The sequence below is a fragment of the Gnatocerus cornutus genome, chromosome 7 (genome assembly GCF_029298725.1).
Source record: "Gnatocerus cornutus isolate USDA-ARS CGAHR chromosome 7, icGnaCorn1.1, whole genome shotgun sequence".
Taxonomy (NCBI): domain Eukaryota; kingdom Metazoa; phylum Arthropoda; class Insecta; order Coleoptera; family Tenebrionidae; genus Gnatocerus; species Gnatocerus cornutus.
The window spans coordinates 15,266,024-15,293,899 of NC_142239.1; the positions used below are offsets into that span (position 1 = coordinate 15,266,024).

Sequence of the window (27,876 nt, forward strand, 5' to 3'; positions counted from 1 at the left end):
TGGAGTGACTCCTTAACTCTTCTGGTGACTCATTTTCAAGAGGTCTAAAGTAACGAAAACTTTTGCTGCGTCTTACAAGGCTTATTAAATAATTAACTGTTTTTAGGTCAACTCTGACCAATGACCAGTTCACTTTTTCTAGGTAAAAACATAAAAGTAAATATGGAACAAGTCAAGATTAGTCACTGATAAGTTTGTTGATTGAAAACTATTATTATCGAGTTTATGGCCCGAAATTATTTCGAGTACTGTAAATGCCGGGCTTAGATTATAGTAACTTTGAAACAAACATAAAACTCATAAAATAAAATTTGACGTGTTTAAGTGGACGGATTTTAATAATCCGTTTAACGAATGTCAATTAGCCGAATTTAGACCAAAGGTATAAATAAACGTGATTAATTCCACAATACAAATAATTTTGGAAAAGTTCCAAATTCAATTAATTTTATTTGAACATGAAATTTCCCCAACTCCTGTATCCAGTAGTACCACTTATTTTATGCATTTTATGCCAATGCAGCCATAAACATAAATCGCCGATGCAAATAGCTCAACAAGTTTATCTCATGATGTCATGCTTCATATCTACAGGAAATGTGTATTTGCTAACAACAGAACACACAACGCGGTCGAAAGTAATAAAGAAATTTAAAGTTGTGTTGTCGTCTGTTGCTTACAAATGATTTGTTATGTCATCGGCTGGAATAAACTGGATACCTCTCACCTTGAGAGTAAAATATTTAGTATTTTATAAAGGAAAGGATAAACACAAGACAGATATAACTTCTTTTATCTTAAATCGAACAATTAAAGAAATTACAACATAATTCACGAAGTAAGAAAACGAATCTGACTACTGAAATGAAAAATAGACTCGTCTTCTTACCAACTATACAATTGTACAAAATATAGGACAAAGTATTAAGTAGCATTTTCATGTATCTCTAGAAATACAGTTTTTGATCCCACATGAAACTACATTGTTTAAATAATCACAACCATAAATGTATTGCTATAAAAGTCCGCGTTGGTCATTTAAAGCGCAAGAAAAAAAATCTAAAATTGACCTACGCGACACATAAACCTCTCAAAGCGACAAAAATGTAAAAACCTACAAGCTAGTGAGGCCATTAGTGTCTAAATCGAATAATTCGGCCTTTGCAAATCCATTAAACAGGTACGAATTCAGTGTTAACTGTAAAACCACATGATCGAGTCTAGGAAGCTTTATTTTATTTTGACATGTTGGTACCACCACAATTACCAACATAATTCGATCATGTGCACAAACGTGACATTTAAGCGAATCCTGTCGTGCAACAAAAAATGCGAGGCAGATCCTGATTGGTCACATTTGATTCATGTGCAGATTCAAGCCCAACAGTGTGAGCTACGACGTTTGTTACAAATTACGAAGCTAATTTTTTCTAGTTAAAGTCCGTAAATAGGAATATAATAGGTAAAATTCTACTAGTACAATCAGATATAATTATTACAGTTTTTGGTCTAGAAGTTTGTTACATTTTTAGTATTATTATTAATTCCAATGCTTAGTTATCAACTACTTATTAAATATGAGTAATATTGATAACCGATCATGAGATCATTTATTAAAATTGTTTTCGGTTTCAACAAAACAGTCTGGTCGTGGCGTGTAATTTGGGTTGCATAAGCAGCTTTAGTCCGTAGAATATTCTAAAATAAATTCTAAAGTCTAGTTATTTTACTTAAGACAGTTATTGCTACTTCTTTATTAGTCAATATTACTAATAATTTACTTAATTTGAGAGTCAGTACTACAACAGTCAAAAGTTAATATTCCTTTGTCAGTCTAAGAAAAAGTGAAGTTGCCTAAATTGTTTCACTGGTGGTGTCTTCGCTAACTAATTAGCGCCCGTATCGGTACAGTTATAAAATCTCTAAAAATAGTATCTGTAGGTGTTCGTTGTTACTATTTATTTACTAATACAGTTGGCAGAAAACCTAAAAGAACCGACAATTTGACTAGAATTGGCATCCTCACACAGAAGTGGTAATCTGCTCAATAACCTGAAGATTCCTAAGAATTGGTCTTTTATAAGACCCGTATTGCTCCCTCTGTGCGAGTCCTTCAGGAACACTCTTACTCGGTCTCAGCATATTCCTGTTCAATCTCCTCAAATAATCGTGATAATGCACTGGATATTGTTGTGGAAATCTATCAATATTAGCCGCATAACTATAACTCTTCGGTAAATAAATATGCATCGGCTGCATCGAATGACGAAAAGAATGCCTCTGAAGATCTCGATCTAAATGAGTATAATTAAACAGTCTTTCGTAGTGGTTGCTTGCTTGGCCACAGTAATTATAAGGTTGCAATTCCGATGTGCATATGTTGTTGAAATTCATGGCGATATTACAAGCGCACTCGTTCAAATTAGCGATGTTGTTAATATTTCCATTCGCGTGGTCCTTGCGAGTGCCGACGAGGAACATTAGACTAGCACCTGAAATCTAGATTTTCTTTTAAGTTTCTGGGGAGAAACTATACACACCTAGGATCGTAGCAACGAAGCTGAAATAATACCCCGCTTTTGGGTACGACTGGTTGATGTATCCAGTTATTGGAATTCCTAGAAGAACTGGAAGGGATTTAGCACCTTGAATGAAGCTCCACGCTTTGTTGAAGTGGCGTCCACGGATTCTTTCAAGCGCGAACATTTTTAGTGAATAGGTGTAACCTCCAAGACATGTTCCGTACAACCAGACGAAGAGGACGTAACCGTGGTAGCCTTGAACGGCGCTTAACGCCAAAAGGGACAAACCTGGAATTTTAGTTACAGAAAGGGTAGTAGCAGGGGGTAGTTTTACCTATTCCTACCATGGCAGCTTGGCAAAGGTACTGTCTTGAGATTAGACACTGGGAGCTTGGTCTTGATGTTACCAGTCCGAAACCTACACAGCCTAGAGCTGAGGCGAATCCCATGAAGGTTTGTAAAAGAACGAGGGCGCTGTCTTCGAGGCCTTCTTTGTAGCCTTGGTAAACCTGCGTTGAAAGTCATAAACACGTTGGTTATTTTTTTTTAATTAACGAAATAAAGAACCCTAAAGCAATTAAAGAAACTGAAGAAATTTACAAAGAGGTAGAGACTCCAACAAATTCAAAGGATCCAAAGCATTCAAAGCGCTAGAAATAAAAAAAAAGTCGAAAGAATGTCAACAATTTAAAGGATGTAAAGAAACCAAGCCCGAAGGCTCGCTACAAACATTTAAAAAATTACTCACTGCAAAAAGAACAGTAAAACAATTCGAATTATTGTTCGAATACTTACAAGGTAGAACACGGGGGCGTATATTCCAAAAGCCGCCGAAGAACAAGCCGCTATAAGGACGCGAAGCCCGCGACTTTTCAGGGGCGCGAAATCAAACATTGGCGGCTTTCTCACTTTCGTGTGGGTTTTCTTCTCTTTCATTTTCTTTCGTTGGTTCTTTAGGTGTGTTATAGCTCGTCTTTGGGGGTGGTATAAATTAGCAGATCTGTAGACTACCGGCAGGAAAAATGCTAATGATAATAGACCAGTGATCGATTGTAGGCCGAGTCTCCAACCCAATTTCCTGTTAAAAATTAGTTTAGTACTCGCTGGGCAATCTTTGGAAAATATCCATGCAGATTGTGTGCTCTTAAATCAATTTCTATATTCGTCACAGTGTTTTGGAATTCAAAAATAAGTCGTGGATGATGTCTATAAATAAATGGAACAGACTGTCGAGAGTGCGAATTGGGATGCTTTTTTAGCGGTGAAAAACAGATTGATTGTGTTATTTAAATAGGGCAATAATATTTGCTTTTCCCAATAACTTCTTATTGTAAGTTTTGCAATGTCCCGGAGACATTTAAAGCTGGAACAACGAATTTCCGTATTTGAACGAAAGAGCGCAATTAATGGTAAACGAGTCGTTCCACCCTAACTGAATTTTTAAGGAGATTTTTCGCCAAATTGAATAAGTTCATAGCTCTTGAGAAATTAGGGCACATCTCCCCCAAAGTTTATGCCATTTTTATGCTACAAAATCCACGTCAAATTAAACGACAGGAACATCTAATAAAAAATGCAGTGCAATTAATCTTCTTTTAATTCAATTTTTACCGAGATCTGACGTTTTTTATTACAGCTGATGGACTCTTAGCGGAGTCTATTGCATCGATTTCCCTGCAAATGGTAAAAAAACTCCCATGGAGTCGGAAAATCCGGGGTTTGGCTTTATTCCGCTCGACGAAGCAAATCTGGTGGTCCAACTTCACCCAAAAACTCGTCGGGATTGTTCCGTAACCGGAGTTAGATTGTTCATGGCTAATTGGCAGTTAAGCTTTGATAATTTCGCTTAAGTAAAGTCAAATCGGTGGTCGTTACTAAGTTTTTCACTTTTATTAGCTCCGGGCAAAGTGAGTTTTTTTATGGTTCCAACATATTGAAACTAAATCATTTTATTATTGCGATACTGATATAAACTCAGCCGCTCGTATATGTCAAACAGTACTGTTTTATTGGCAATGAAGTTAGCTTAAAACGGCGGAAATGCTCTTTCCCTTAATGTGTCATCTAAACTATGTTTGGGGTGGAATATTGTAAATGCTAAACTTGGCTGAAGTTGACAAGACGAGACCACGAATTTAAACTAAAATTTTCTGTGCAATAATAAATCATTTCATTTTTGTAGAGTTGTGACTTATAACGCAAATAACTCACGTTTTCGTTCTTGTGATTAAGAAAAATGTAAGTTCGACTTCGCCGGGTAAAAAGTGTAAGAAACTTGGTACAAATGCACCCCAGTTTCGAAGATTACGAGCTTAATCAATTTGGCGAAAAATCTCCTAAAAAATTAATTTAAAACAAAACGACTCGCTGTTAATTCCGCTCTCTTATTCAAGCACTTAAGTCCAACATTTCCACACAGAGCCTGTAAAATTTTAAATAACGACTAAAATATGTGAAAAAGTCCCAAATCTGTTTTTTAGTTCTGGCTTTCAATCGAAATCCTCTCGTCGAATTTCAGAACACGCTGTCATTTCCGGGAAAGCCTGAGCACATAATTAATCAAATCAATGCACTTCGAGTTATTGCATTGTGCATCAAATAAATAAATCTCTAATAAATTAGTTTTAGTGTCAAAGGCTTCCGACAAATACAAGCATAAATCGATGACATTGGATTTGATATCAATATGTCATAACCCTCTCAACAATGCTCGTAAAAGAGAGAGAATTCCGCCAATTGTGTGAGGGTGTAAACACGAGTGAAATTCAAATTTAAATTAATAAAGAAAATAAATACCCGACTGCTTCTTTATACAGCACAGAAAACAGTGCAATTCCAACTCCCGCTCCAGCTTGCGCCACCATCTCGACGAACTCTCTTCTTCTCTTAAAATAATGCCCCAACATTAACCCCGATGTTTCTCTGACCACACCTGTGCCCAAACCCAAAACTAGCCCATAACTAAGAAGTGCTTGATGAAATTGAACGGCGAAACTCGTAAAGAGACATGCCAAAGCCGTCACCAGTCCTCCAAAAGCAGCAGCCAATCTTGTCGATTTTCTTCTACAAACTGCCACCGTCAAAGGGGCGGTTAAAAACGAAACGCACAAACACAAGGCTCCCAACCAAGCTGCAACAAAACAAGATAAAGAATGTGGCCTCATTTTTTGCTTGCCTGAAAAAGTCATACTAAACTCGTAACTAATAATCATAGAGTCAAAACAACATGTTATTATGATAATTTTTATTATTGGTGGTGTTGTTTGGGTGTGTGCGGTTAATGGATCTAAATGGTCCAAGATGAGTGGACGTGGATTGAAAATCACTATGTATCAAGATGGGAAAAATTGGCTGTGGGATTCAGTTTTAGTAGTCATTATGTACATAGCTCCAGGTATGAAACATTTTTTTACAACATTAAATAGTCATCGACCCGGTTTACAACCCCTTCGCTTTTATATTTCAAGAGGTGCTGGGGCGATTTTCAACAGGGTAATACACGAGCTAATGTGGTTATTGCGTCGTAAAGTTGAATTAGTGTTGGTACTCTTGATTGGATTTATCGACCATTGAAAATGTCCGAAACACTTTTATGATGGTTTCAAATTGTCTTCGACTTAAATTACACGCAATAAAAACCGTTAAAAACAGAAAAAGGAAATGTCTGGTCTTGAGAGCTAAAAGCTAAAGCTCTAAAATCGCTAAATTGCAAATTCGTCGAAATTTGTGAAAAACGAAAACTACTCCAAGGAAAACAGGCGTGCCGACCCATTTTATAGCATCAGCTTTTAAAATTCTTGTGATTTTCAAAAAGGCTGAAATTTCCGATTTTTTTTCTAAAATCTTATTCCTTTTTTAGAATTAGAGCACTGGCGTTAGTTAAGTAATAGGAGTATAACTTTTTGAAGTTGCATTTAGAATACATATCTATCTAAAGTTCCATAAATAACAAATGGTTTTTCAAAAAAAACTAAACTTTTCAAAATTTTCTATTATTCCTTCCGAATTATTAGAAGTTTTGACTAAATTTTGAAAACAGGATTCTAGTATCAGATTCAATTTTTGGAAATTTATTTGAAATATTTACCTAAAGTTCCATAAATAACATAAAACTAAAATTTTCGAAATTTTCAATTATCCCTTCCAAAATATTAAAAATTTTGATTGAATTTTGATAACAGGTTTCTAGAATTAGATTTAATTTTTGGAATCACCAAACCTAGGCATTAGTTGGATAAAATGTATTTAGAATATTTACCTAAAGTTCTATAAATACATAGTAGTAGATGATTTTCAAAAAGTCTAACATTCCCAAAAAAAATTATTATTCTTTCCAAATGATTACAAATTTTGACTAAATTTTAAAAGCAAAATACCATAAGTCGATTCGATTTTTGGAATGACCAGAACTCGCATTGGATATAAATCCCAAAAATAGAAGTTTCTCCGGTAAAATTATGTAAGAATTATTACAGACTAATTAACCCGTCAAAAATGAAATTAACTAAAGAGACTTCTCAATGAAAACGTGGCCCCACGTCCCCGAAGCGACTTAATCAATTTGGCGAAAAATCTCCTTAAAAATCCACTTACGCCAAACGTCTCATTAATTACACTCCCATTTAAGCACTCTGACATTTGAAACGTGATAAGAAAATCACATCAAACGTGAAGTAAAGATAACAATTCCAGCATGACATCTTATTTCTCTTTATTACAAGCAAATAAAGTTGATGTAAGGAAATTTAGATAATGTAATCTTCGTGTAACAATTCCGAGGATGAGATTAATTGAATTAATTTTAGTTCGATTTATTGTACTAATTACTGAATACCTACTAAATTAGTTTTAGTGTCAGAAAGTTCCTGACAAAAACGCCACCGAAATCAATAGGATGTGGGAACGAAGATATATCAAATATCTGACCGAAAACGCTGATAAAAGGGTGGAAATTTCATCAATTGTTGAGGTGTAAACATCACACCCTTTCAACTATATTTTTTCGTTGAAATTAATGTTTTCGCTCGGTTAATCGAATCATTAAAAGAGTTCGATTCAGAGGGGGAATTAAGTGGGTTTAAGAAAAATGAATTCGATTTTTAATGGGAAATCATCCTGCAAAAAACGGGATTATGGAATGTAGCTCCAACGTGGAAAACGTGCGCTTATTATGCATGTGTATTTCGAAACAAAAAAATGGTAAAATTGGGAGGTCAAGATAATTAAAGTAGCTGAATTAATGGTGCAAATAAATCCTCCACGATCTATCACTCAAGTGTCAAGTTTGCGGGCAGTGAACTCTTCCACAAAACCAAAGTACTAGATTTAAGGTCAAAGTTAAGCAATCTGTAATCCATACCACAAAAGTTACAACTGCAAGTCAAGATAGGGAAAGTTTTACAAATCGAACACTTTAAGACAAACTTGAACCTTCAAATCATACGATGCAATTGGAAAATAAATAGTCCTTTTGTCTGCGTTTCATTGAATTTTCCTAATAGTTTTTGCAGTTTAAGTTCAACAAAGGGCTATTGATAATTCCTTTAAAAGCGCAAACGAGAGTTCCAGATAGCTGAAATACTCAGCAAGCTAAAAGTTTAGGGTTTGAATAAGATTATATCCCAGCATTTCAGATTGTCAACTCGATCAGTGCCAGAAGCTCGACAAAAGCGCCGAAAAATGGGCTGGGATTTGATAGAGAGCTTAGTCGAGCTCTGTTTAGAAACATTAAAATAGTAAAAAATTGAGTTGCAAAAGCATTTCTTAGTTTAGAATTACCTGTGTGAAAAAAACTTGCTAAAAGTTTGACGAGTTGAGATTTTTAATATTTTAAATCCTGTCCATCGCAGCATCACACCGGATCATTCATTTTTCAATTTCCTTATTAAGTTCTTAGAGTTTGGCTCCGAAACGTTAACAAATCCACTTTCACAAATTTTAAGAGCTGCATTTATGCTCAATATTTCATAGCTGAACCTCTATTTTAATGAGATTGTTCTCCTTGCTCTGACAAGTCGGGAGCTGTGGTTTTTCCCAGTTTTTCTTGTTAAAACATATTTAATTATAGTTTCTCCGGTAAAGGAGATTAATCTTCGAAATAAATTTCCGTTGAGTGTTTTTAGCCATTCAGTCTTCAGATATATTCCGTGAAAGAAATACCCAAAAAGAAAAAAACAACAAAAGAAAATGTCACAGACAAGTGGGTAATCTGCTTTTTATCTAACTATCATTTCTCACCTCTTGAATTTCGAGGTAGCAACTTCAACAACTCTCCGAAAGAATTTACATCTTAAAAACTCTTCAATGAATACAATACATTTTTTTTTAATTTCCTTTTTAATATCGCAAGTCTGAGCTTGTTAACAAGCATACGCTTACAACAGTTTGTTTGCTTTTGATTGAATGTTGATGAGGACCCAAACTCTTGTTTGCTCTCCCAAATTGCTGTAAATATGTGAGGTGTGAACAGCGTTGGAAAGTCGTGTATTCCCTTAAGTTGATCATTTTCAACCTCTTAGGACCTGTCACTTTAAGATCGAAAACAAGGAACTAAGGCGGCATTTGCCTGATTATTACCATTTGTAATGTTGGCAGCAGCTTATGAAGCGTCGAATTGAAATGCATAAAGGGGAACAATGTCGGCGAAAGTTACCCAAACTTCGAGCTTTGATTGCAATGATGTAAATGCAGGAGGAGGGACACGACAATTACTGTTCAAAAAATTGCCTTACAGATAAATCTCTGTTTTGGAGTGTTTCTGGTAGTTTCACGCCCTTAAACGGTATAACAATAACAAAATTGCGTTCGCCCTCAATCACCGAATTTATAGCCTATCAAAAATGAAAGAATTTATGTGATCCTCAGAAACGAAGCTTATCCCGGAGATCAAATTGACGTACAAAAAAGAGCTAATTGGAGGATCACTAATTAGTGTATTTACATGGAGAGCGGTGTGTTTTAACTTCATGTTTATTTTAATTTCTTCTGGGAGATCCCGCCTTTTGACGGCACAGGCGGAAGAGAAATTGAGAAAAATATTTGGATGCAAAAATGTAAAATAACTTCACCTCCCTAGAACATGTTCGGCAATTTGTTCTTTCAACAAGCCGCTGGAGATTTAACATTTTGAATGATGCAGAGTAAACTTATTTAGGCTTCAAAACCTTAAAATTATTTCAAAAACTGAAATTGATGAATTTAAAGTGGAATGTTTTTAAAATAGGTCTTTGTGTCTTTTAACAGTCTTAATGAACCAGTTTTTCCGCTATTTGCAGTCTACTTTCACATTTAAATTTTACAAGGTGCCAAACAGAACCACAAAATACGAGAAATATTAAAAACTTTTAGATCGGCCTAAAATTTAAAAATTCTAAAGAATCTGTTTCTGGTTCTAAAATTTTGAAATTTAGCGTTCCATAAGTAGTACTGCGTCCAAATTTCATTCTTATATTTCTAAAATTGGCAAAAATATGAAATTTAATACAGAATATTAAAATTTTTTAGATCGCTCAAAAATATACAAATTTCAAAAAAAGTTAGTGATTGTAAAATTTTAGAATTTGGCAGAGTTAATAATCGTGTGAAAAGGAGCAATTCCTCAAAATTTTTATGTACTACTTTAATAAGTAGAAATACGGAATTTAATACAAAACATTGAAAATTTTTAATTCGTTCTAAAATAAAAATATTCTAAAAACATTGTTTCTGGTTCCAAAATTTTGAAATTTGGCGGAATTAATAAGGGGGTCAAAAGTAGTACTGCGTCCACATTTTATTTTTTTATTCCTAAAATTGGCAAAAATACGAAATTTAATTTGAAATATCAAAAATTTTTAGTTCAGTCTATAATAAAAAAAAATCTAAAAAATGTGTTTGTGGTTCTAAAATGTTGTAACCGTTGGAAAAGTAGTACTGTGTCCGAATTTCATTCTTATATTCTTAAAATTGGCGAAAGTTCGAAATTTAATACAAACTATTGAACATTTTTACATCGTCTTCAAATATAGGAGTAAAAAATTAAAAAAAAAAAATTTTGGTTTCAAAATTTTAGAACTTCACCGAGTTAATAAGCGTCTTAAAAGAAGCATTATCTCCAAATTTCATGTATGTACTCCTTTAATTAGTGGAATTACGGGATTTAATACAAACTGTTAAAAATTTTTGATCCGTTCTAAAATATAAATATTAAAAAAAATGGTTTCTGGTTCTATAATTTTAAAGTTTAGCAGAAATATTAAGCATGTCAAAAGTAGTACTGTGTTCAAATTTTATCCTTTTATTCCTAAAATTGACAAAAATACGAAATTTAATTTGGAATATTGGAAATTTTTAGTTCGCCCTAAAATAAAATAAATATAAGAAAAAAGTTAGTGGTTCTAAAATATTGAAATTTAACAGAGTTAATGAGCGTGTCGAATAAATCATCCAAATTTTATTCCTTAATGCCTTAAATTAGTGGAAATACGAAATTTAATATACAATTATCGGAAATTTTTAGTTCGTCCTAAAATAAAAAAATTTAAAAATCTGCATGTGATCAAAATCAAAATGTTGTCAAAATTTCACTTTTATATTCCTAAAATTGGCGAAAATATAAAATTTAATATGAAATACTAAAAATATTTAGTTTGTCTAAAAATGAATTTAGAGTGAAATAGTTTTTTATATAAAGTTTTTAGCACTTTATCATGGAAAATTAGCAGTTTTAATGAACAAGTTTTTCCGCTCGACATTCCAAAAGCTTAATTTGCGAGTGTTATATTTTTACATTTAAATTTTATAATAAAAAAACTACTAAAACACAACCTGTCAAACAGAGCCACCAAATCTCCGCTTTTAAACTTCCACCATTTCGCCTGGGTTGAAAAATTAACACGACCACTTATCACTCTTATCAGTGAAGCGTCGAAGAATGTTTTCATTCCGCTTTCCACTTTTAGTAAAAAAATTAAAAGGAAAGTCAGAGTGTTAGAAAAATGAACCACCTGCGAGCACTTAGCTCGATGTAAAGGATTGTGTACATTAGAAAATTATCTCTAAACTGGAGTTTAGTTGGACAAGCATTCATAGAAACTTTCGATGACAAATGTGTGAAAAGTTGAGTTCCGCGAGTGCACCAAAGTCCATTACCACAGACAAAAAGTTAAGTGAAAAGGCGTAGATGCTTTCCAACCAATTCACAAACTGGACAAACAAAAAAAAACGTTTTATAATAAGTCGATAAAACGAACAATCTTAAAAAGTGTTCGCGTGCTTTTGACGAAATTAAGCTTTTTCTATTCCCTAAAGTTCGCAGTTAATGTCCATAATACTCACGTCTTCGGAAAAAATCCAAGTTTTTTATTTGCCGTTTATTTTACCGACGTGATGTTAACACTTTTACGCAGTAGCAAAAGTAGTGCTATTCCTGTCTCTCATACCAATCAATACATTTTCAGGGCATTTCCTCGTCTCCTTTATGAGTTACAATCGGTGCATCGCTGCTACAAACAAATCTATCAACTGTTGTAATGTACAAATTACAACACTTTGAAACGAGAAGTATGTAAATGCAGTCTGGTGAGAAGAATATTTTATTTGATGAAAAAGTACACCAGACTCGAGAGATAAGGCACAACTTCGTGTTAAGGTGTAAATAATTTATTCAATAGTCTCTGGAAATTTGCAGGAAGCGGAAGAGAAAAAATGAAACAAAAATTGGAGTTATGAATTGGGGATGATTAATAATTTTTTAAGCCCGACTGTAATAAATTAAACTAACCAGTTGCCATCATGTAGAGCTCCCTATCTTGATTCTTCCTAACGAGATACTTCATCGTGTACAAATACAACAGTCCAAACGCCAACTGGAACCCCGACGTCAGAAGATGTGCTAAGAAAGCAGCACCACACACTAACCACCCCCATCCACCTAAATTCCGTAATTCAGTTAATACAGTATAATTCCACCATTATCATTTACCTTCAGGATAATAGTGTTGTTTAATGGTGGCCGTATCAACATCCCTCCGTCTCAACGCAGGAATATTTCTATGAAGCGAATGTAATTCCCGATCACATATAACAGGAAATGAGTCTTCGTCTTCCGGAGGTCGAGCTACTGGAGTACTGCGATCTGGAAAGAAATAATATTGATTTTCAATTTTCCAAATATCAAGATTAAAAAGCACAGAAAATGAGAAAATGCACTTTTTTTTGTGTCAGTCTCAGCCAGACTTTGGAGAGTCTCATAAAATCCAGATCAACCGCAGTGTAAATATCGACGAAATCTGAAAAATTGCGAGGATGTCTCCATAGTTAATAGAAAACAGAGCCTTCCGTCTGTCAATAAATAAAATTGGTGGTTAATGACATCCACGAAAAATTACTTGTCAAGGGGGATAAATAATGACGCAAAAAATTCGAGGCATGGAGGATTTTTACTCTGATGCTTGATATATTTTTTTTAAATTTGAATTTCAAATAGCAATGAATCATTTACGTTTCTTTTAAAATGGCATGGCAAACCGATGTCAAAAATATGTAACGAATCCTTCCGCAATTTGCATTGTTTATTTTTCCTGAAATCCTCGCATCTCCAGTCTTACTACTTTAGATTTGCGATTCTTTAAATTGTTTTCTCTAACTTGCTCTTCTATGTAGGTACTAAACTTCTGTGCCTTTACTATCAACTTTCAACCTTCTTCTAAACTCTTAAAGATTTTGTTTGTCCACAATTTTCTTTATAGAGAAGAAAGTAAAACCGTTTAGCTTTAGTTGACCATAAATTAAAAAAAATAATTAGTCTTACTTTCAGAAAAAATTTGAAGTACGTAGTGTCAATAAAGTCTAATTTTCCTTAAAATGTGTTTAATTGGCTACTATATCCCACCAACACATTTTCTATAATTGTTTTGTAAATAATTTTAGAATTAATTTTTCTAGTCTATGCATGCAAAAAATGAGAAATTTCAACACACCGCATATTCAAAACTAAAATATTCATCCCAAAATGATTTTCTGAATTTTGAAATGACGAATGAACAATTCCAAAAATCTATATATTCATTGAACTGTTTGAATGCTCTAGATTTTCCCTCCGCTGCAAAAAATTCAAATTTTTCGCTATTTTTTGTAAAAAACTGTGTTTCCATTGAAAACCGCCCACGCTCTGATTTTCGCGCTTGAAAACATCCCCGCTTCATTAAAAAATAACAACTCCCTCGCGACCCTCTGACTGCGCCACTGCCTGCACCAAACTGTAAAGAACACAAAATTTTTACAGCCGTCAATCATTCGTTTTGACTTTTGGCACTTGTTGCGCAATATCCCATTAATACCATCTTGTTTTACAAATGTTCGCCTATTTTTAACCGCCCGCCACCACAAGCAAGTTTCAAGATTAAACGTTATGATACTGCCATTTCCAAACTTATTAATTTTTGATAGATAAAATATCGATAGAAGTAACTGTACGTTGATTTTAGAGCACATAAAGTCCATACATTGCGCCAACATCATTAATTTGAATTTATTAGAGTGAAGCTCAAGCATTGTTTGCTTACGGATAAAACTAAAAAGTGAGGAGGTGGAAACAAACCGTTGCTTAAACTCATTCCAATTAGTCAAATTCGTGTGTTATTTATTGTCGCCATTATTGTTATAGTTATTATTAATAATTAGAGGACGACGAAAGTACTTTTTTGATGGGTTGTTTAGACATAAATCATGTCGTATCTTTGTTGGTTTCAACCAATAATAAACATAATTCATGATCCTTCCTCAGGCGTGATAATTAAAATTTATCGGCAATTATTTACTGTAATGGCTTAAGTGAAGTCACTGCTCTACCTACGATTACAACATTACCACATTTGGAGTATTGTATTGTGGATGTTGCCTGAAGGTTTAACCGTTCGAATTTATTTTATTATTCTTAAATTACATGTTTACATAGTCACTGTTTAACCAAATAATTAAATTCAGAAGTAGGAATGTACCGAACTTTGCGTGTGTTCTGTTAATTAAATGAACGTGGTATTTAATTACAAGTTGAGTTTAGCGGTTTATTAATTTACTAACTGTAAAGTTATGTCAAATGTTGTGTACAACAGGATTTTTCAAGAGTAGACTAAATTACATTTAATAGGGTTGGAACCTCGTACTTGCTAATTTAGTTAACTAGTTTTTCAGCTCACGTTATTGAACTAATTGGAAGTTTGCTTAACTGTAAAAATGTGGTTAGGACAGAAGTTCAAAGTCGTGAAAATTCTGCTTGGATTATAACTTACGGTTTTAGGGAAAGTTTTGGATGAAACTTACGATATTAAATAAGTTGGTAATCTTAAGCTGAAAATAAAAAAAAACCTGAAAATAAAACTTCAAATTACAATTAGCACAATTAATCTCTCTCAAATATTAAATGTACCATATAGTTTTAAAAATAAAATTTCGTAAAATTTGTCTGTTGTGCTTTATGATTCTGTAATTTGGCACAGCTTCCAGACAAATTAAGATTAGTAATGTTTTCAAATTTAATTGCTGTAGCGCAAAATTAACGAAACTCTCAAATATTTTGCTAAAAGTAAAAATAATAAAAATTGCTAACTTTTAATTAATCAATTACTTAAATTAATTATGTGATTCTAGACGTCTAAAATTAAAAATACTTTGACCTATTTAAATAAAACTTCTAACAGTTGTAACTTCCAATTATTTTCAAGACAGACATCATGAAGCTCTCGAGAAAGGAAATGAATTTCAATATTTGTAACAATGGAGAAAACCTTTTGAAAACTCGACAGCTTTAAACAAATAAAGTATATGTAAAGAAAATAAAACCCGGTCTAGATAGGACTCTATCTTTAATGTCATTCCACCAAGTTTGTTTTACGATTAAAACAATTTACATAAAATTCTATATTAACCCAGGCGACATACTTTTGCCATCTGAAAGCTTTCAAGCTTACAATATAAAGCTCTAAATTACTTGAAGACGCTTAACAATTACGAAGTTGCAACTGTGGGTTTACCTGAGCTGATTCCACATTTCCATAACATTCTCTCCGGAGGAATGAAATTCGGAATCTTTTTAATATAACTATATTTCCATAAAATACATAATAAAATCTTGTTTGTTGCCGCTACATCATAAAATCCGATTTCAATACTGGCGTTTCACGTTGAATTACCTACATTATTTGTCGATGGCTGCTTCTGACAATGTAGGGCTTTGTTGTTCTAAATCAAAAGTTTTGTAACGTCGTGTTGGTATTAATTGAATTTCCCATCGTCACCGAGAGCTTTTTCACGATTTTAAATTACGGTGTAACAAAGAAATAAATTTCAGCAGAGACATCCAAAACCAACCATTTAAGCACATATTGTATAACTCATGATTGATGTTACGAGCTTTTAACCTGATCATAACATTGGCTTGGGGCTTCCCTTAATGTATTACAGGTGTTTCAGTAAAATGGGAGTAAAAAATAATTAATTTTAGAAATTTATTTGTAGCTCATTATGCGCAAACAAATTAACATAGTGATTTATTATGAATACTAAATAGAATCTATGTGGTTTTAAGAGAGTCGAGCGATGGATAAAATTTTGTAAATAATTAGTTAATACTTAATTTGACTGCGCTGATGATTTACAGAGTTGCGTGAAGTAATTAATGAGTCATTTTTACTTTAGTTGCATCACTGAGTCCTTTTAATTGAAGTAATAAAATCTGTAATATTTATACACTTAAGATCGAGATAAGCAGTCGGACAACAGCAACATAATTATAAACATCAACTTAGATCGATCGCTCTGATTTACATCTTCCATCACTAGCAGCAACGCTTAACTGCTTTTTTTTCTGAAAGGATAAACAAGTATTGTGCCAATCAAAAACAAGCATTTTTTGCTAAGAAATGGCCAAGTCATGTGACTATTAATAAAAATTATTTGATGTGAAAATTTATTCTACTGGAAACAAAACGAGGGGAGATTTCCCGCATACGAATTCCAGATAATGAATCTTCAGATAAGACAACGGAAGAATTCTGTTTATAGGAAGATGACAGTGTAGTTAGCCATAAAATATGTCAAATTCTAATGCGTGCCGACCGGTTCGCCGAACTTTTCATTTTTTATTACAATTACATTCTTACACAACCTTTAACGACTAATAATGTACAGATACAAGATTTTTAAATTATAAGCGTGAAGCTATTTTGAATGACGTTGCGGCTGGAATACAATGACTGCCTCAGTTTAATTGACTGGTGTTGGATATTCTGACATCTCGGACAGTTAGATTCATAGATAAAAAAGCTAGTTAAGCCCGGACCTGATAACCCTATCAAAACCTTGCGAAATCCAATGCTGAAGCAGTGAAATTTAGAGGTTTTGTTGGCTTCGACTTGCGTATCAATTCTGCTCAATTTCAAAATTTTACAGCAAGAAAATAATTTATTTTTTCGACGAACCAAAAACTTCTACCACTTTCTCTTAAATTCCGTAACTTTTCGACTTTTAATCCTAAAATCGTCTAATTTGGAGATTTTACTACATATATGACTTGTTTATTATCTGTGCCAAATTCCAAAATTTTAGACTAAAAAAAACAAAATTTTTGAGATTATTGTTTTTAAATACACTCGAAATTTCCACTTCTTTTAATCAAATTTCATAACTTTGCCAGTTTAAATCCTAAAAGAGTCAAATTTAGAGATTTTACTGTATTCGACTCGTTTATCACCTCTGCTAAATAACAATATTTTAGACCAAAAAATTGAATTTCTAGAAAATTTTATTTTGACGACGAACCAAAAATTTCCAACACATTCTAATAAATTCCATAATTTTAGCAGTTTTAATCCCAAAACAGTAAAATTTGGAGATATTGCTACTTTTAACTTGTTTATCACCTGTGCCAAATTCCAAAATTTTAGACTAAAAGAAAATATTTTTTTACAACTTGTTTTGAAATGAACTAAAAATTTCCACAACTTTCTATAAAATTCCGTAACTTAGCCAGTTTTAATCCTAAAACACTGAAATTTGGAGGTTTTACTACTTTTAACTTGATTATTAATCGTGCTAAATTTCAAATTTTTAGAGAAAAAAACTAAATTTTTGAAAATTTTCAGTTTAAAGATGAACCAAAAATTTTCATTGAATTCCGTAAGTTTGACAGTTTTTATTCTCAAACAACAAAATTTGTTAATTTTACATCTTAAATGATCTAAAACTTGTGCTAATTTTTAAAAGATTGAACTTCGCTCAAATATTAAGTTTTCCTCCTATAAACTTGCAATACAACAAAGTTTTTATACAAATCTGAATCGTTCGATAAGACAATCGAAGAATTCTGTTTATAGAAAAAGTTTTTTATTACAATTACATTCTTACACAACCCGACTAATAATGTACAGAAACAAGACTTTAAAATTACAAGCTTGAAGCTACATGTGTCCCTACAAATTAGAATGACGTGCAATGACTGCTTCAGTTTAATTGACTCGATATTCTGACGTCTCGAACAAAGCAATTCCTAGATAAAAAATGTAGTTTAGCCCGGACCTGATAACCTTATCAAATCGTTTAACCTGTGTAAACGAAGATCCCGACGTTTCAGCTGAAAATATTATTCCAAGCTACTTCCAACAAAGTGCCCGACTTAAAGTGGCCAAACTCTCCGAAACAATCTCGGAAAGACTGCAACTTCCAACTTAGGCTAAAGTTCCAATGTCACTGGAACGAAAGCATTCTTAATTCTTTCCGTTTTCCTGATCCAACTTTGGCTTACTAATGTATAGAAGCGAGACGAAGGCAATAAATAAGTGCCAAGAAATGTGTTTTGTGGAACCGGCAAATTACAAAAAAATGAAAATACTAGAATTAATTGTTATGGTAACGCTGTGACGTCAGAGTTTTTATATCAACCCACATTACAATCGATAGTGGATAAATTTATTATTTTGTTGAAAGTGGGAGAAATTCCAAATTAGTTCATTTTTAAATTGAAAAATAATAGTTCAATGATTTTACATTAAGTTCGATCCAAATATTAAATCGACGATTTTATTGCAGCGCCGACCACGCCGACACATAATTAGCAATAAACTCGACGTTTTAGTTGATTGCAAAGTATATTCGCCCATATGTATTCATTTCTTAATTAATTTACATTTATACGACACCAGAGGAATTTTAAGCAATTAATTAAACCGTGACACCGCTGAAGAAACCGAGCTGTCAATGCCAGGACATGTAGTTATAATTGTACCCCGTTTTTGTCCTGGAGATAAATTAGAAGGCCGATTATGTTGCCAACTGTAGCATAAGTAAAGAGCACTATTACTGCAACATTTGAATGTCATTTCCGAGAGCAATTTGAACTTCTTGTATCGCTTTGGAATATTTAAATTGTGGCGCTCGACTTTATTCAGTTATTTCGATTTTATGGTGTTTTTTATTAGAATGTATATGCTTTTATGTGTTACATATCAAATCCTTTATATTTAGTTCAAACACGAACTAGAAACTAGAAAATGAAAATTGCGATTAAGAAAATTAAATTTTAAATTTGATGAACTCAAAAATGAGACTGTGGGACCATAACTAGTTTGTTCAAATTCCTTTCAGAGCTTTTACCTCTTGAATTGCCCAAAGTCCCTAAATATTCAATTTTATAGACACTTTTTCCAACGATCTCTCGCTAGTTTCGTTACCTTTGCACCCTGAATAACTACTAAGCGAAGTGGTTCTCGTAGGCAGCGACGCCAGCCGCCCCCGGCACCTCGGACACGAATCTATACTATTTTGTTCATTTCTTGCCCATCTCGCAGCCGCCGGAGGTGGTATAGGCGGTGGTGGAGGCGAAGGACTAGCTGAAGGACTTGACCAACTCGGTTGTTCGACGACTCTGTGGTCATTATGGTTGACTTTCGAAACCATCTGTAACAATAAACATAATTGGTCATTATTTGTGTGTTATCAGAGACGGACTGTAAATAATTCAAGCTTTTGGTACGGAGGATAAACCATTGCTCTCCTTCATTCGTGCCTCCAGAGCATATAAATCAGGACCGTACAATAAATTTTGCCTTCTCCAGTCTCGGAACATAAGATACGTTCCCCATTTCCGGAGTTCTACCTACACCGGAGAGACTCTAATCCTTGTGTCGGAAGTGAAGGGCAAGTTTCATATTATATTTTTTATATTCCCTTCCTGGAGTTATTGAGATAGATAGAGTGAATATTTTTCTATGCAAACTATTTTTACCAGCGTAGATTCGTTTTTCCGGACAAGAAAGCAGTTTCAGAGATTAATTATAATGGACAATTAACGGCTTAATCTCGTCACTGCAGCCATTTTTAACGTGAATTTACTATCTTTGCTTGATTTTTGTCGGATTTGATGGCAAATAAAACGTGATTATCCGGTTATATTGTAATTTTCGTGCTGGTGGAGAAGTTGTAAACGTAATAAATTTGATAGGGTAATTAAAGTTACAAAGCGTACTAAACTTTCTTGCCCCTACATACATATATCTTTCGTTGAGTATCTACAGCACACTTGTATTAGCACTGAAAAGTAGTAAAAACGGTTATTTTATCTCTAGGAAAATATTTTAGTAAGGACATGATCCGAGCTTAAATTCTTTATGTAGGAAATTCAAATTTTTTGGACATTTATGCGAGTTTTAGCTTCGGTCCTGACACAATTTCGTTAATAGCAGTCACTTTATTGTTTGATGCTATTAATAAATTATTATTAAGTACCAGAATAACTAGCAATTTAACAATTTAATTATAAGCAACGGCAGCAATTTTGATATAAAAATATTAAATGGAGGAAGTTTTGGATAGCAGTCTGTAAATTCAATTACTTTTAGATTTTGAACATTTGCGGCTTGTGGAAATCCATAAATAAGAATTTGTCTCCCAAAATTATTCTGAAATTTTAGAGCAAAAAACAAAATTTTTTGGAATTTTTATTTTAATGACAAACCAAAAACTTTCACCAGATTCTGTTAAATTCCGTAACTTCGTGAGTTTTAATCTTAATATAGTGAAATTTAGAGGTTTGACTACTTTCGGCTTGTTTATCAACTGTGCTAAAATCAATCCAAAATTTTAGACCAAAAAACTTAATTTTTAACAATTTTCATTTTGTCGATAAACGAAAAACTTCTTCTATCTAAATAAGTAACTTGGCGAGTTTACTCTTACTAACTGTGCAAAATTCCAAAATTTTAGATCCAAAAACTTAATTTTTAGAAATTTTCATTTTGACGACGAACTGAAAACTTTCAACACTTCCTATTAAACTCCATTTTGTCAGTTTTAATCGCAAAACAATAAAATTTGAAGATTTTACTACTTTCGGCTTGTTTATCAATTGCGCTTGACTCCAAAATTTTAGACCCAAAAACAGACTTTTTAAATATTTTCATTTTGACTATAAACCAAAAACTTTCACCATTTTCTATTTAATTCCGTAACTTTGCGAGTTTTAATCCCACATCAGTAAAATTTAACGATTTTATTACCTTCAATTTGTTTATCGTCTGTGTTCCAAAATTTTAGACCAAAAAATTAACTTTTCAGAAATTTTCATTTTGACGACTTCCACCATCGTCTACTAAATTCAGAAACATTTCGAGTTTTAATCCGAAATCAGTGAAATTTGCAGATTTTACTACTTTTGTCTTTCTTATAAACTGTGCTGAATTTCAAAATTTTAGGCCCCAAAACTTAACTTTGAGAAATTTTAATTTTAACGATAGACTAAAAACTTGCACCATTGTCTGTAACTTTCACAGATTTAATTCCACAACAGTAAAATTTAGAAGTTTTGCTACTTTCGACTTGTTTATCAACTGTGCTAAACTCCGAAATTTAAAACAAAAATACTAAATTTTTAGAAATTTGCATTTTGAAAACAATCTAAAAAAATTCACCACTTCGTGTTCAATTTCATAACATTGACAGTTTTATTCCACGAATACCAAAATTTGGAAGTTTTGCTATTTGAAACTTGTTTATAATCAGCTCTAAATCAAAAAATTTTAGATTTTGAAATTTAATTTTTACAAATATTTATTTTGAAGTTGGCAAACCTAAAACTTTTATTGAATTCCGTATCTTTAGCAGTTTTCATTGTAAAATTTAGAAGTTTTACTACTTACGACATCTCAAATGATCAAACTTGCTCATTTTTTGAAGAGTGAACTTCGTCCAAATATTAAATTTTCCTCCTATAAACTTACGATACAACAAAGTGTTTATATAAATCGCCAAACTTCATCTTATTTTTAACAACCAAATATTTTTAAACTTGTTGACCTGAAAAACTCCCAAATAAATTCAACTCAAAGTATCCAACTTATACAAAATGTAATAAAGCTGAAAAGAACGTCCAAAATAAATTAACTCAATGCAGACTCCGACTCTGAGCCAAGGAGACTTTTATTTATCTAAAGTAGTTGGATGGAATATTAATTTAGAATGTTAAATTTTATCATAAATAAAAGCAATCATTGTCAAATGTTCCACGTTTCATTTATATTGTTATAGCCGTTAACCAAAAAGATTGACGGAAAATTAATTAGCCAGCAGTGCATCAAAAACACCTCTCAATTTTGAAAAAACTCCAATTTCTCATCCAAAGTGAATTTGTTGTAGTGATTACATTAAACGAAACGCAACTGTTCGCTGTCACTGTGATTAACAAGGTGTTGGCAGACCGAGAATTCTGTCTGTCAATATTAATTACCAGAAATTGTCGCTGTTTCAGCCAAGCATGAAACCGATTTTTCATTCTTAAAGTAGCTGTAAACATTGTAGTGATTTCTTAAGGCGACATCACATTCTTGACTAAAAATAAGAGCCCTCTGCAACAGGAAATATAAATAATTTCAACATGGTTTAAATCTGGATAGATAAAAGGATGACTCAAATTGATGTTTTAGTGCATTTCACTTATGTATGCATCGTAGAAAACAAATTTATTCACTGCACATGGAGGTGTCATCACCAAAGGAAATTCAGTTACACATCTGTTGGTATGTTGTGGCCAGTCATGAATTTTAATTTACTGCGAGGTGAAAAATCAATAAAATGCGTTATTGGGAATTAAAAATCGCAAAGTGCTCATCATTTCAAATCTGATTTATTGTTTCCACATTTTTATTTTTCCAATTTGTAATCCGAACAACAGTACCGTTGTAATCGTTCCAAAGTTTTGTTCTAACGATGCAATTTGTACCCAAAACATCAGATCAGAAACATGTAGTTTATAATTAAAATAAAGAACCATCGTCGTCGCTTTTTTCCAGGTGTGTGCATTCATAAAGAAAATAGTTTCGAGTTAATTAAACATGAAACATCTGACAAAAAAATCAAATGAAATTAATGTAGCTGTAAAAGAATTCGTCATAGTTCCTATATTAACCGTACTTTTATGGTTTTATAATGTGAAGATACCGTAATCATAATAATAAAAATAGTTGATGAAAAAATGCCACAGCACTCAAGTCATTTCCAGTCTATTATGAATAAATTAATTCTAGTGTTCGTGTCGGAAACATACGCCTTAAAGACTTGGACCAGAATTGATTTTCGATTATTGACAATTTAAATGCAAGCATAAAGTGAACAAACTTGTTGAGGACTGCTATGATTATTCATATCTGTGGTTTCATTTCCAGGATAAAAAATGTATTGAATTACAATTCTGATTGATGAGGAAAAAAATTTGATGCTCTATCATAAAATAGAACGTTATTTCGTGATATTTGCATAGATTTATGATCTTTTTTGTGGGAAAATTTTATAGGGGAGATTACGAAACACTAGTTTAAAGTTTAAAGTCCTTTTTAATTAAACAGCGAATAGTACAAAATGTCCAGTTATAGAAAATAAAAAGTTCATAAAATTTACCTCGAGCTTTCAACTTTGTTAATAAATGAAGCGATGTCGAACTTATTAGTTGCTAAAAATCCAAGAAGATAACGTTATATTATTATTAGGCTTCTCACAATTTTTAAAATTTTTCATTTTCTGGAGAAAGTAAAAATCGTTATCCTTAATTATCCTTATCCGCAATTTTGGTAATTTTAGTGCTACAGCTACGAAACATGAAGATTACTACTTTTGAGTCATGTATAAACTCTCAAATCGCAAAATTGTAAAAGAAAATTCACAGATTTTAGAAATTTTCATTTTAAGTAAGAAGCAAAAAATTCCGACACTCTCCACTAAAATTCGTAATTTTGATAATTTTAGTACTTCAAATATGAAATTTAGGGAAATAACTATCTTTGAGTAGTGTATTACCTTCACCAAATTGCAAAATTGTAGAGTAAATAGCATAAATTTTAGAAATTTTCATTTTAAAGAAGAAGCAATAATTTCTGACACTCCAACAAAAATCGTAATTTTAGTAATTTTTGTGTCACAACTATGAAATTTCGTAAAGTTACTACTTCTAAGTTATATATTAACTCTACCAAATTAGAAAGTTGTAAACCAAAAGACACAAATTTTAGAAATTTTTATTTTATATAGGAAGCAAAGATTTCCGATATCCTCCACCAAAATTTGTAATTTTGGTAATTTTAATGCCACAGCTATGAAATTTAGGCAAGATGCCACTTTTAAGTCGTGCATTAACTCGACTAAATTACAAAATTGTAGAGCATAAAACACCCATTTTAAAAATTTTCATTTTGAAAAGAAAGCAAAAATTTCCGACATCCTCCATCAAAATTCATAATTTTGACCATTTTAGTGCTGCAGCTATAAAATTTGAGAACGTTATTATTTTTAAGTCGTGTATTACCTCCACCAAATTGCAAAATTGCAGAGCGGAAGACACAAATTTACACAATTTCTCTCAAATCGCCAAAAGAATTTGAATCGTAAGAAAGTTTCAATTGATTCTATAAAGAACGAGCATTCATTAAATTCCCGATTATAGCTCAATACAAATAAATATCACATTTGTCTTTTTTATTTCCCCGAGTTTACGTGTTTACGTCCTTGAAAAGGAATTTAGTGTAATAAATTTGAAGCTGAAAAACATTATAGCCCCATTGATATATGTATTTATCCGAAGTTTGTCAACACTAATCCCGATTTTAGTAGTTGATCAAACCGAATATAACTATTCATTGATTTTGTATGTTCTCATCATTTGACGCTTCTCAAAGCTTCCGACGCAGACTCTGATGGCCACCCTCTTAACTCGGAAAAAGCTCGAAGACATAAAACCAGAATTGCGAATAAACAACCTTTTATTATTATTACACAGACTTTTCGTGCTCCATCTCGAAAAAATTTTAAAAGCGGATGTTTACCACTGTTTTGTCATGGAGCCATATTTTCAGAGAAATTTGCTTTATTGTGGTTAAAACGCTGTGAAAGATTTTCTGAAGTTTGTTTCCTTTTCCTTTTGTGTCGGTGTCTATCAATGCCAGACAAATGCGGAATCATTTTTTATCCATAAATATTTTATGCTACGGAAGTTTCAAGCGAAAATTTGCACCCTTGTTACATAAACATTGATTTTTACAGTTCTGGGTCATTTGAATGTCACAAGAGCGCCAATTTGTTGCCTCCAAAGTGGATCAATTTATATTTAAATTCCTAAATTGATTTTTAATTTACTGTTAATTAAGTGGAGGCGATTTTAGTGACATTTGACTAAAATAGTTGAGCTTGTTTTGTTAAAGACCTGAAAGTCTCCGAGAGCTGAAAGCATTGCCAACTTTATCGAAAGTCTGATATCGACACGCACCAGATCGAACAATAGAGCTTTAAAATATGATCCAAATTTGCCAACACTAAATGTTCTGTCATGTTCAAACCTCACGATTTCAATCTTGTAACTTCGATTAATCGTCGCAGTTTGATGAATGTCAGATGGAATTAAAACATAAAAAACAGCCACAAAATGAGTCTGCACAAAAAAACTCACAGTGAAAAAAATCACTAGTGTGTTCATCACGCTCACATAAATTTCCCGAGTTATCTTTGCCCTTTTATCGTTCTATCAAACCATTAGTATGAGCGTCGCGTCGCGTCGGTTTAATAATTTATATATCATCTTGTTACATCTGAATTATGTTCTCACAATTATTAATTATCTCGAATCCTGTTTTAGAATAATTATTTCTACATGAGGCGCAAAATTACAGATAATTTAACAAGCGCAAGAGTTTTCTTTGAGTAATATCTGCTTTTTTTGATCGAAGAATGCGCGTAATTTATAGTTATTAGAAAGCCAGTTTCTACAAGGAAAAAAATTATGCAGTTATATTTTCAAATATAAACGTAGTTTCTAATAAAATGCGGCAAATAAAGTGGAGTAACACGGAGATGTTTAATCAATCAGAGAAACCTAATCAAAAATTACAAAACCAGTAGAAGGCAATTGGAATAATTTTTCGTCGAACGTCGGCTGCAGTCAAAGCTCGAGGCTATTTTCTTCAAAAAATTTAATGCTTCGATTCGCAAATTTCTCAAAATTGCTTGCTCCTCAAAATTTACTGCAAGTTTGTCAAGTTTCCCAAACTCTTAAATTCTTAGATTTTTTAAACTCTAGATTTATAATCTTCAAATTTCTCATATTTCCAAATTATTCAAATTTGTTATAGTTCTAAACCAAAATTTCTCTACTTTCCTTATCGTGCACATCCTTAAATTTTCTCAGATATATCAAATATCTCAAATTGTTTTCCGATTATAGTTATTTTAGAAGCTAAACAAAATTCATATCCAATTCTCATAATTTTTAGATTCTCAATTTAACGTCCAAATTTTTTATTATTTTGAGAATTTCCTCAAATTTTTGTTTCATTGTTTATTTGCAAATTTTCGAAATTTTTTTTAATTCCTCTTTATAACGTTTTTGAAATTTTTAGATTGCAGACATTCTCAAATATTCTAATTCTTTACTAAATTTTTAAAATTTATCGAATTGCTTCAATTTAACATACTCTCCCTAAATAATCAATTTTCCTTGTCAAAATTCCCAGATTCGATTTTTTCTTGTACAAAGTTTGATTTCAAAAGTTAATATTTTATATTCAGTTGTATTTTAAATTTTAGTCAAATCTCCGCATTTTTTATTGTAAAATTTCGTTGCTTTCCATATTTCTTCTTGAATTTTTCTGTTATACTTAATCAGATTCTCAATTGGTCGATTTTCACATTTTGAAAAATTTTTCAGTTATGCACTTGTTTCAGATTCTCACAATTTGCCGATTTCCAATTTACTAAAACGCTTGATTTTTTAAATTTGTTTTTTAAATATTTAGATCCTTAAAACTTTCCAATTCTCCAGTCTTAAATTTCATCTTCTAACATCTCTTAAATTTTTAGGGACTGCGGTTTCTCCATTTTTTAATTTTTATTAGATATTTATTAAAGTTTAATAAAATTAGTCTAAAAATTTGCTTTATAAAGACAGCAATTATTGAAAAATAAAGGCCTGAAGCCACCTAATTACAAGTTTCTAAAGTAAAAGGATATTCCTGAAAAGTTTGAAAAATGAAAGAAAATGAATAAAAATTGTAAAAACCATTAAAAACGTCAAAAAAGACAAACCAAATTAATTTTTCTAATCAAAATAGTCCGAATAAAACCAAGAATTACTTGGATGTCGTAACTTTGCAAGAATCTAGGAAACTAGAATAACAACAATTTCAAATTCTTATGTGACAGTTGAGAGCATAAAATTTTCTGATTGATACTTAAAACCGTTTAATTCGAAACTGCACAAGTGACGAGGTGCCCAACTTTCCTGCCCAAAGTTTCCAACTAACCGACCTAATTTTCAAACACGGAACCTGAAATTTTTGCAATTTGTCTGCTGCGAATGACTGTGAAACTTAAATCAGCACACTTCAAAACTTTATATTAATTTTTAAACCTGTAAAGGTCCTGAAATTAAACCAACGTTTTCATCCCCATGAAAATTAAGAGTAATGAAACGTTTCTCGGAACTTTTCTCTGTATATTACAAAACTTTTAATTTAAATATACACGTCGTGAAAGCTCTTTTGTTACCACGTCAATTAACCTGGCGCTTCCATGCTTTGATCCCAATTAAAATTATAGATTCTAAAATTCCTCATTTATCGATTACCTTCGAAAGAATCAGTAGCAACAAGAATTCAGCGTCGTTTTTTCATAACCAGTCCACATACTTTCGTTTAAAAAAATTAAATAAAGAGTCGTGGACATGACACTACTGTCCGAATATTTTCACACTTTACAGCACGTGCTCCAGGACAACACGCAGAACGTCATACCAACCACCGTCTCTAACATACTGACATTCTATCCTAGCAGAACCTCTAGTAAAGCGCTG

The 27,876-nt window shown here is 32.4% G+C and overlaps 2 protein-coding genes across 2 annotated transcripts in view; one reads left to right on the plus strand and one right to left on the minus strand.

The window, feature by feature from the left end:
- LOC148171489 (uncharacterized) overlaps positions 1–12,374 on the plus strand; it is a 45,635-nt gene extending 33,261 nt beyond the window's left edge. Inside the window, exon 6 of the mRNA XM_088040416.1 lies at positions 11,960–12,374. Within this exon, the coding sequence (XP_087896542.1) occupies positions 11,960–12,054 (95 nt within the window). The 3' untranslated portion in view covers positions 12,055–12,374. The remainder of the gene's footprint in view (positions 1–11,959) is intronic.
- Positions 786–27,844, minus strand: LOC148171491 (monocarboxylate transporter 2-like). Its single transcript, XM_088040414.1, has 9 exons — positions 27,652–27,844; positions 19,226–19,451; positions 12,484–12,636; positions 12,283–12,432; positions 5,319–5,652; positions 3,318–3,600; positions 2,857–3,031; positions 2,541–2,810; positions 786–2,492 (listed from the first exon to the last, which is right to left on the minus strand). The coding sequence occupies exons 2-9, from the start codon at positions 19,449–19,451 to the stop codon at positions 2,023–2,025; spliced, it is 2,061 nt and encodes a 686-aa protein (XP_087896540.1). The 5' UTR covers positions 27,652–27,844; the 3' UTR covers positions 786–2,022.
- Between the last annotated feature and the right edge of the window lie 32 nt (positions 27,845–27,876).